Consider the following 11,241-nt stretch of genomic DNA (forward strand, 5'->3'; position numbering starts at 1 on the left):
ATTCAGTTTAAGCAGAAACCTCTCACAGTATTTGGGCTAAGCAGGCTGTTGTACCATTACATTCAGTTGCAGTTGTTAAGTCTCACTTCATACAAATATAAGCAAATAAGTGTTTGTGGGATTTCTTCCCCTCCCTCCCCCCCTTCCCTTGTGTAAAAGCATCAAGGAGCAGTTTTTAAATGCCTTAACATGGCATGGAAATCACTCTGCACTCTTTACACGAGCAGGCCAACTAGTAATGCAGTAAATCTTGCCCATGAAACATAAGGGACTTAAGCCATCGTGACATGACAAATCTTACCTTACTTGAACAAAAACAAAATAAAACCAAATACATGACTTGCTTGAGGAATCTAACTGTTCAGTGAAAACCAGCTATATTCAGCATTTTCATGGATGGGGTGAGTCCTTAATTGCACAAAGATACAGAGCACTACATCTTGAGTTAGCATTAGTTAAAACTTAACTGAGCACTACCCTATTATCTTAACTCTTAAAATATCCGAGGCATAAGTATGTGTGTACTTGTTTTATTCATAATTTGAGTCATCTTGGGATACCAAATGTATTTCTACGTAAGGTGATTTGACAGAACCGTTGACCTCATTTCAAGATATCCACTGATTGATTTTCCATTCAACAGCAATATTGAATGTTAAAAGGAACATAAAACAAACATGCACACAATTGTACAGTTTTCTCAGATGTCTGTTTCATTATTTGTGGGTAGCGCATTGAACAGTTAAATACATTTAAATAATGTTTAAGTGACTGCGCTAGTGCAGACTCGTAACTAGACGGGTAACCAATTTAACTAGAAACCAGCTAACAAGTAACTGCCTAAATACAAATACAGCTCTTGTACTCGTTTTGGGAAAAAGCCTGCTGGTCACATTGGAAATACGTTTTAAGGCCAAATTCTTCTGATATCCCTTCTCTGCAGCAGTTTCTTCACCTTTTTAAGCCTCCAATTCCAGGCCAAGACCAAGTTTATGGCCACCAGCATTGATGCTCTTTCCATCTATCAGGGCAGACAAAGTAAGCTTCACACCTGTAAAATTTTAAAGATTATGTTTACAACACGTAAGCAGAGTAGCCTTCATGCAACTCAACCTCTGTCATTACAAGTCTCAGTTGTATTTCTTATTACTTTGCTTCAAAGTTATCTACATTCATTTACATACAAAATCCACTGAAAGCTAGTTATGTGAACCCAACAAACTAGACACTTTTTTAAAAACACTGTTCTACAACCTGGATATCCAAAGACTTCATTTGATAAATATATCAAAATTCTTCTACCTTAAGGTGTGCATTAAGAAAGAAAACTATGCACAGAAAAACAGATTTGTGAGGGAGTGCAAGCATGATTTTTACTGGTTTTTCAGATAGAGAACCAAATAACGGTGATGTAGCATTAACAGGTGTTTTCATGTTTAAACAGAGCAAGTTTAAAGCTAAGCTATCGAACGTGACAGCTGGTAAGCAAATCAATGAGGAATACAATGCAGAAATACCATTAGACACAGCTTAATTTGTCTTAAGTAAAGGTTTTATGTGCAACAGAACTTGCTGTCAAGCATCTACTTTGCCTTCAAGACAAAATTATTCTGAAAATTCAAAATAATTGCATATAGATACATAGAACTCAGGTGTTTGTGTCACGCGTGAAAGACACGGATGTGAAAGCCCTTACCTGGCCTCAGGGTCTGGGTGTAACCCACTCCAACTAGACTAGAGTTGTTCACTTTTGCCTGGAGAAAATAAGTAAAAACACAGAAGCAATTGAAATGTTTTAATTGAAGAGTTCTTTGTTATTATTCAGCAGTTAGCAATGTGCTACATGTTCTTTCATTTTCGCTGTGCTTACTAGACTGTCTCCCTAACTATGCCTCTGCCCCACAACCTATGCTAAAGAATATAACCATTTGAGTGCAGACAGGATTGCAGAGGCAGGAAGAATTGTTACTGGAATGCAGTTTGGCTGGTGAACTTCTCTACACTCCTTTGAGAAGAACACAGCAACTCACCACAACAAACTGCTTTGGAAAAAATCTTCCACATTCATATTAGAAAATAATTCATGCTTTGCATATCCAACCAAACACGTAGTAGACATTTCAGAGAACCAACATAACAAGGATGTGCAAAATTCTTTTCCCCCACTTTGCCTCACTTCCTCTGTAGAATTATTCCAATACTCCAAGTTCAATTCTAATTTCACAACAAATAAAACTTCCCTGCAACACGGAATTCAACCAGCACCTCTTACAGTTCTTACTAAGAGAACTGTTGCCAATCTGTAAGCTTACAGAATCAGATATGAAGGGGTTTTTGTTTTTATTATACGAGTATGTGTAGTTCTGTACATAATACAACATTTAAGCCAGATTATAAAATAGACTTCACTGTAGGCAACATTTAAATACTACTTGTTTTATTCATAATGACTTGGATTCCAAGACTAGCTCTTGCAAGACTTTTTGATTACTCATCTTCTTTTGTACTAACACACATGCTCAGAAACTAAAAAGCTTCTCAGTTTAGCATAACCCTTTCAGTTAGAACCATACTTACAGAGATGGAAGCAGTGGAATCCAACTTGTATTTAGCTGCAATTCCAAAGCGAGTGCTGTTGCTACCAGCTGTCCATGCCAGGTTTACGGCAGTTTCAAGATTGTCACTCACTTTCTGGTAAATTGAACCGCCAAATTCCGAACCATCATTGCTGCACAGATGAAAAAAATCAGCTTCTTATATCTACATAATCTTTTTTAAAGAAACAGTTCAAATTTCTATTTAAATAAGAATTTAGAATGTTTGCTTCCCACTTTTAGACTGGATAAGGGGAGACGAAAAAAGCTTCAAAATTAAATAGGATTCTTATATTCTGACTAACATGCTTTGCAGCTTCCCTCACCTCGACTTCCACAGAACCAGACAGAACAGTCCCCATTCAAAACAAAGTTCATCTCAAAATCAAGTTATGCCCTAAATAAGCACACTAAAACAACGCATTAGAGTGAAGCTTTGGGAGATTTTAGTTAGCTCGCTCTGGAGAACACCCAGAGTTTTTAACAAACATACAATTTGAAGAAAGTTCAGAATAAAGATGGTTCCTGCTTTAGCTGCACTCTAATCATTTCACGCACTCATCTCATCAATACAGGAAGATGTACCTACTCAAAACGTCCATAAGCAGAAGTATTTTTGCTCCAGAAACTGCTTCTGGCCTACTTAAGTAGTGCAACACTAATTGCTACCTCTAACAAATGGATCACCTCCTGAATTACAGTCAGATACAGCTCAACACATGGGGAAAGCTGCATAAAGTCTTTTGACCAGCTCTGCATAACAAGCCTATCACACTTCCAAGTATTTGGTAAACTATAGCATGTATCATACTACAAATGTTAACAAGTCATTACTTAGTGTATTTAGCATTTTGAAAAAGGGATGAAGTACTATTTATTTACAAAGTTTGATATTAAAAAATGCATGCTGCTTAAGTGCCTTGCAAGCACATCTTAGCAGGAAGGCAAAAAAAAGCTTGCTTCTGTAGAACAGGATACAATTTCCAGTACTTACACGTTGGTGTGAAGCTGGAAGTCTCCAGTCTTGTAACCCACAGAGAAGTTATTCCTTGTCAATTTTGATTTGGCACTATCAAAAGTCATTTGATAGCCCGCTAGCCATCCTTCATAACCAAAGACAGCTGAACCATGGATTGCAGGCCCAGCAAAATCGAAGTCAACATCACAACCTAGGTTTAGGCATTCACGTTTATATGCTGACTTAATTTTACCACTTTTCTTTCTGAAACAGAGAAACAGTTAATCTTAACACAGTTTGATCATTCTCCATGAGCAGACAAATTTGAGCCATATGCCTCAACAGAATGGACCCAAATGCCATGCACATACATCCAACAGACTGGCCCAAAGCATGGGTAACTCATCAAGAAAGTAAACAAAAATCACATAAACATGCATTGTGATGAAGATAGAAACATCTCCATACTTCCTGTAATAGTCCAACTAAATATTTTTATCTCAGAAATTAAAAGAAATAGATAGTTGTGAAGTACCCAATACTAAGCCCCTAGAATAAGATGCAATGTGGAAAAGCAGAAGCCTTTAGCATTGGGGTTTGCTAATTTGGATCAATAACAAACATGTATTGATTTGACACAGCAGATGAAACATTTACCAACCACACGTGTAGCATGATACACAAGGGAAAAAGGAAAAAAAACTTACCCTGTATTTGGTGAGAAAGTTGTATCAAACGTCAACTTCAAGCCTTTGGCAATCTAATTGAAGGATGAGAAAATAAAGCTCTAAATTCAGTTCTATTGGTTCAGTAAAATAAATGAATACTCAGCTAATCTATTACCTGATCTTCAATTGCAATTTCTGTTCCCAGAGTGTTATCTGTGTTCCATTTTTCTGTGAAAGTCAGCCCATACTCAGCCCACTTGTATTTGGTCTCCAAGCTTCCATTCACTTTTCCAGTGTCTGTGTTCGATGAACCAGATGTTGTGAATTCCTAAAAAGGACAGTGTCCATGTTATACTGAATAAACATGTGATCCCGAAAGCCTGACGAAGTAACAAAAGAGAAAAGACCTTTCTTCACTGAAGATCTTGTTCTACATAACCTTAGATAACTTGGGAGACAGCAACATACCATGGAGAAGAACTAGATGACTCACATTCACATTACAGACTTCTCCCTTCTCACCCTCCATCTCAAATGCAGCGTGCACCGCTCTTACAAAATAGAGGTTTAAAATGCAACTCAAAAGCAAAACAGTTGTTCCCAGAAGAAAAGAAGAAAAAAAACTTCCTGAAATAAGGCTAAGTCTGGTACTATTGAGGGAAAGGAAAAAAGAAAAATCAAACCAAACCAGGAGTCCCTAACATATGCTTATGCACATTCCCTTCCTGGGAAAGAGGTGTTGTAACTGAAATGGGATTCACACAAGAGCATGAATTTCGCAGTGAGTTTTAGCAGGATAACCACTCAACCTTGATAGAAACAAAAGGAAGCAGCACTACACCTATAACAGGGCCCTTGCAAACAGTGTTTCTGTTGGAATGCAGGCTTCTATAAAAAAAACAGCACATAACCCACACACCTTGTTTTTAAACAGCCAGTTACACAATTAAAACTTCCTGTTCTTGGTGGAGGGAAAAATCTACTTTTATATCTTGTGAAGTCTGCTCTAAAAACAGATGGGAGTTGCAGGAGGTACTGCTTGCATGACCAAGATACCTATCATGGAACATAGCAGCAGCACTTAAATACCTTTTAAAGGGAATGCACAGTGCTGTCTCACTGCCAACTACTTCACACATGGATCAAGGTGTCAAAAATTTACAGAAACAAAGTTGCATGCTAAACAGCAAATAATATGTCAAATATTTTTTTAGTCTTAACACGAGGGACAGCTAAGAAACCTTTTTATTTTACAAAGATTAAGAAAGCTTTGTTATTGTTTTATGTGATATTTGCAATAGTAGCATTATATTCAGAATGAAGTCAGAGCTCTATGTGCTCCTGAAATTATCATTAGTAACATTAATATAACCTACAAGCTACATAATGGCATCTGGAAAGTGCTCATATATAATTAAACAAGCATCTGAACATTCAGCCCCTAGAAATACAATGAATAAGTATTTAAACTCACCACTCCACTTGCAGATTTTGTCTTCACATCCAGTTTCACCAGCCCAAACCCTTAATAAACAGAAGTTACAGTTAAAAAGTTAAGCTTTAACTAAAGACTATGCAGATTTTTCACGATGTTGGTTTCCCAGAAGTGTGTGTATATATACACACATATAAGCATACACATAAAAAACCCAGCGTAGGCTGACTTCTGTTGCACTCTAATTTCAGATGCCACAGCAGTAGAGGAGGTCATCCTAAGAACAAACTAGGAGTTTGGTCTGTCATCACTAAAGAATTAGCAAAGAATAGCTCTCTGTTGTATACCATACTTAATACTAACAAAAGATGGCTTCCAAGAGTAAACTTAGTGACAGACAGGATACATTCTCTTGTTCTCTGAATGGTATCTACTCTGTACTCAATGCCATTTAAAGAGCAACCCTATTGCATAAAATCGTCGCCTCAGCACTAAGACAGACCTCAAAGAAAAAGCCTGAATGTGGTGTCACTAGGAAATACACAGCCACCAGAGCATAAGGAGGACTATGGGAGAATAATTTGATTTTCTTACACTCAAACTTGAGAGTTAGCCTTGGAGAATGAGCTCCTGTATGAATTCCCAAAGACCTGAAATAAACAGCACTGCAACTAAGCACTTCTTTTTTTAAACTATGCTACTTAAAAATGTCAGAGAATTCTTTCAGATCACTCCTTCCTCTTGCTGTTCCAAAAAAAACACAAACCAACCAACCAACAAAAAAACCCCAACAACAAAACCATATGTTACAGTGGTATATTCGCCTTTGTGTACCAACAAGTGCTTTGGCAAAAAATCTGTAAAGGAAGTGCAAAGGTACTCCTAAGCTGTGTAACAGTGGATGCTTCTGCAAGACCTCTTCACATAACATTAAGGTGGTTAATGCAGTAAGGTTTAGCAGACCTCATATCAAAATAGCTCACAAAAAGGCTTCTGCTGGCACATTAGCTGATAGAAATATTTTAAATGAAACACAGCCTCCTCCCTACCAGAAGCACAGGCATTTGAGCACTCATTGAACTCCACATCCATGCTAAACTAGTCAATTCATTCCTGCAGCACACTCAATACACTGTATTGACTCACCATATCCTTTGTTGAAGATATCTCTGGCAGATTTGCCGAGGTCTGCATATGATGGAGGAATCGCCATTGGAGCTGAAAAGTAATGGCATAATTACAATTCAATCTTCTACTATGCACTCCTACAAGAACACCAGCACAACGGTTAACGATGCTCTTTCTTTAAAGGCAGATTCACTTGACAGATGGTTCAAACAATTACATTACTTTGTGGAAAATCTACAGATTTTCTGATGTTCACTGCAGACACTAAACATTTTCTTAGCACAGGCAGCCCAGTTACTGTCAAGAGGTCACCAGAGAAATCTTTACTTTTCAAGTTGATTTATTGCTTACGTCTTTAATTATCACAAACCAACTGAAAGCTCACTGAAAACCAGGGAGGGAGAAACATGGAATGCTGCAACGTTAGTAGATACCTCCTTAAGTTTCACAAAGTCAGATGCTTATGGAAGTTTTCGGAGAAGACCCACAACGTTTCATTTTCAATATGCGAAAGTGCATATCTGTTTTGCAACATCACTTGCCCAATATTTAAAACGGTAAAGACAAGATTTGGAAAGTATCTTCAAAGGCTGTTAACCAGCAATTATTCAGATGAAGATCTTTCCTCTTACACAGGGCAAGAGTTTAAGTCTAGGGGCAAGGGTGGGGAGGGTGAGCTCCTCATTAGTTTAAAAGGAACAAGTCATACAGGTGAGAACAGGAAATGGACTTGTAAGGAGAGCTCTTCTCAGACAGGGAGCTTCTGGCAAACTCACTGTTAAAGAGCCTGTCATTCAAGACCAGATCTGACCAAGCTTCCCTGGCCTGCTGGATGCCAGTCTAAGGTCCCACACAGGTCTGCACAATGCTCCTCCTCCCTGAGAGGATACTCTCCATCTCTACCCTCCTTTGGTGACTAATGTCCTTCTATTTCAATAGTGAAAGGCCACTATTAGACACAGCCTATTCAGGAGTTTTAAAATACAGAAAACAGAAAGTATTTCACAAACTTGGTGACTTCCCTAAAAGGGTCACAAAAACAAAGGGGAAAACACTAACACTAGCTAGATAAGCATCATAAAAAAGCCTAAACAGTCAAAAACCTTCCCTTTTAAAATTGTCTAACCAAAAAATTAAAAAATCTGATTTTAAAATTAATTGGTCACGTGCTTTTCTGGAAGTCAGATGAACATAATTCACTGTCTATCTCATTGCAATGTGGATTTTGTTTCAAACAGAAAAACATCTTCAGAATCTAAAACAAATAATGACGACTATACTCTCACATATTCATTTTCAACTGAAAACTTTCCATTCTTGTAAAGCACTTGTAACCAGATTTCAATTATCATCATCAGACTATGGAATTGTTCACCTCCTGCAGATCTCAACAAGTATATTAGTCACATGGGATCAAAGCAGGCTCTTCCTCTCCCAATGTTCCCCCATATTTTTAAATTAAAAGTCTGTCTTTTCTGGCCTTACCTACATAACAAGAAAACTTGCCTGAGAACACCTGACCCAGAATTATTTCCCTTAGGGCATCATTCCAGTAAAACAGACTGTTACACTACAGCATCCACAAAAAATATACATTGATTATAACTGCCAGATACAGCCTAACTGTACAAACAACCACTATTCTTAAAATATTTATCGTACAAAAAAGTCTTGTGCCTTAACATTATTTTTCTACAATTTACTGCAGTTTTCCCAGATGCCTCTCTCCATCTTCCTAAACCCCAAGAGGACAACTTCAACTGCATGGTAGCCAAATCATCTACGTTTAGCCTAGTTTGAAAGAAAAACCAAAAACCTCTTCAGCAACAAATGCTAAGCTCTACAAGCAATCAGTAAAGGAATCTATCCAGCACTTTCTGGAGAATATCAAACAAATCCATTCCTGCATGGAGTAAATTCTTAAGAAAATAACTAATAATGTAAGTCTAAAGAAAAGAAGATTCAATAGCAGAAAGATATGAGCCCCAGTGATGAGAAAGTAGCAGATGCAGGACCAAATTTCAAGGAAGTGTGGGAGCACTGACCTTCTCTCACTCCAAATCCCTGCTGTTCAATTCATTAATAACTTAGAAGGGCTTTGAGAAGTTTTAGCTATGCACTCATCTTATGAGCAGGGCCAACTACCATCTCCAGAAGAATAATTATTACTAGTTTAGAAGTGTCAAAAAGCATGTCTGTGCTAAAGGCTACTATATATAAATGACTGTATAATAAACTTTCTTTCATCTTTAATGTTCCCAAGCTAAGCAGACATTCATTACAAACAAGAGATTTATGCTAAGGCCCTAAAGTTTAAAAAATAATATTTTTCTAGTATCTATACCTAAATTAATAGAATTACTGCAGTAAAAGGATACTGCTGTTTTTATTATTTAGCCAAGTTAAGCATCCTCCCTGCTGCAGGAAACTGACTAATCCTTGTCAGCCACTCCAGCCTACAGGCCTGGGTTTCCTGATAAGAAGTTAAAACAGCTTATGACCTTCACACTACTGTTATAATTCATAAACTGACAGGGACATGAGAGGAAAAGTTATTTGGGGGTACATAAACCACCCGGTAAGCTGTTATCACCATCAGAAAGCTCATTAAAGGCCAAAAAATATCATTCTTGTTTCCTCTAGTGTTGATAAATTCACTGGATTTGCAAATCCTTATAATTACGAGTAATTTTCTTCAAGCATGTTTTGAAGCGTCTTTCATCTAAACTACTAATTAGAAGCACTTAAAGCCACCACTTAATGACAACAAGCTGGTTGTGACAGCAGGTATCAAATAATCCCCATTCAAGGAGCAAACAAGGTACTTATATCAGGTAGGCATCCCACTCTGATTTTTCATTTTATCCTCCCTTTCTATACAGCCCTAAAAAAAATAAAAATAAAAAAAAAAAAAAAAAAAAAAAAAAAACAGAACATCTGCTATTTAAATATGCTTTCTTCCAAAGTAAAAAGAAAAAAAATGCCACGGTGATGCGTGAAGGCTGTCACAATTATTACATCACAGCTGTCTTTCGAGGCAATACTTGGAAGGAGCCCCACACCCAGTAATTAAGGTACACCAATGACTTCAATAACCATTTCCAGACCTCGGGACATTGAGGATCAGCCTAGAGGGCACAGAATTAAGAAAAAAATACATAAGCACTGGCATACATTTTTTAAGTGGCAATAACTACAGTGGAATTTTATCCCATCGTTGAAAATAGCAGTAAGTAGATACAGAAAATATCGTTAGACATCCGCTCTAACGCTGCCCTCCTTTACACGAACAGCGCTACTAACAGAGAGCTACTCACTACCCTCGCTGTAACTGCCTCCCTACTTACTCCTCGGCGCCTGGCACGCGAGCGACGCAGCCATAGCTAGGCCAACGCACAGACTCTACGGAGAAGGGAGAGAGAGTCAAACAGCCGCAGGCTCGCTACGTGCTCGGAAAGCCGAAGCAGCGCGGAGGCCCCTCTCGCAGCGGGCCGGGCCCCAGGCCGCGCGGCGCCCGCTGCCGCCGCAAGGTGAACGCTCCGCGCGGCCATCTTGGGCCTCGCGCCTGACCCCCGCCGCCGCCGCCGCCGCCGCCCCTTATGTAACCGCGGCCGGGCGCGGCCGGGGCCATCGCGGACGGCGGAGCGCCCTAAGCCCTCCCGGCCCCCCACCGCCCAGTCCCTCCCAGCTGTCCCCAGTCTGAGGCCGAGGAAGGCGCCCCCGGCCCCGCTCGCAGCCCTTTGCCCGCACCCCGCCCGCCTCACCCGCCCCCGCGGGACGAGCCGAAGCCCGGGCCGGCACCTGGCTAACGCGGGAGGGCGGCGGGGCCGGGCGGAGCGGGGCCGGGGGCGCGGGCGGGTCTCGCCGTGAGGAGGCCGCGCTGCTGCGGCCGCTGACACTGGAGGGCGAAGTGAAGGAGACACCGATCCGCCCGCCCGCCGCCGCCTCGTAGGACCCCGGGCGACCCGGGCCGTCCCGTGAGATGCCCGTCCCCACGGGGCGCCTCGAACGCCCGTCCGCCCGCCCCGAGCGACCCCGGCACGGGGACGCGAGGCGCCGGCCGTGCGGAACGCCACGCTCCTCAGTGCGGAGCCGGGTGGGAGCGGCACGGGCCGGCAGGCACCGATTCGGGCGGCTTGGCGGAGGAAAGGGGTCCTCGCGGGAGGGCGGAGCCTGCGGAGGAGGGCGGCAACGGCCGCGCCCGGCACCCGATGCGCGTCCGCCGCTCCCCCCGCGCGGAGCCGCTGCCTCGAGAGTCTCGGTCAGTCGAGCGGCGCTCGCGTGGAGAGGCCCGCACACCGCTCACGGGGTCGAGAAACTTCCGCCCCGCGACGCCGCCGCTCTTCTTCCGCTCACGGGAGGGCCCCGCACACGGAGCGGCTCCGGGCGAGCAGCCACCCTTACAGCTCTATAAGCTGCGAGTCCGCTCGCCGCGAGCGCGGTGATCGCCTTGCGGCA

General features: G+C 41.4%; 1 protein-coding gene across 2 annotated transcripts; it reads right to left on the minus strand.

Annotated features, from left to right (window-relative positions):
- Positions 1-514: 514 nt before the first annotated feature.
- Positions 515-10,672, minus strand: VDAC2 (voltage dependent anion channel 2). 2 transcript variants are annotated; one of them, XM_042862988.1, is made up of 9 exons: positions 10,585-10,672; positions 6,802-6,873; positions 5,695-5,744; positions 4,396-4,548; positions 4,260-4,312; positions 3,589-3,816; positions 2,578-2,728; positions 1,697-1,754; positions 515-1,051 (listed from the first exon to the last, which is right to left on the minus strand). In XM_042862988.1, exons 2-9 carry the CDS (start codon positions 6,866-6,868, stop codon positions 960-962), a joined length of 852 nt encoding a protein of 283 aa, XP_042718922.1. In that variant the 5' UTR covers positions 6,869-6,873; positions 10,585-10,672; the 3' UTR covers positions 515-959. The 2 variants fall into 2 exon arrangements, with proteins under 2 accessions (XP_042718922.1, XP_042718921.1); XM_042862987.1 differs by lacking the exon at positions 10,585-10,672 and adding an exon at positions 10,131-10,179.
- Between the last annotated feature and the right edge of the window lie 569 nt (positions 10,673-11,241).

Source organism: Lagopus leucura, unplaced genomic scaffold, assembly GCF_019238085.1.
Source record: "Lagopus leucura isolate 7727_CA_CO unplaced genomic scaffold, USGS_WTPT01 Super-Scaffold_739, whole genome shotgun sequence".
Taxonomy (NCBI): domain Eukaryota; kingdom Metazoa; phylum Chordata; class Aves; order Galliformes; family Phasianidae; genus Lagopus; species Lagopus leucura.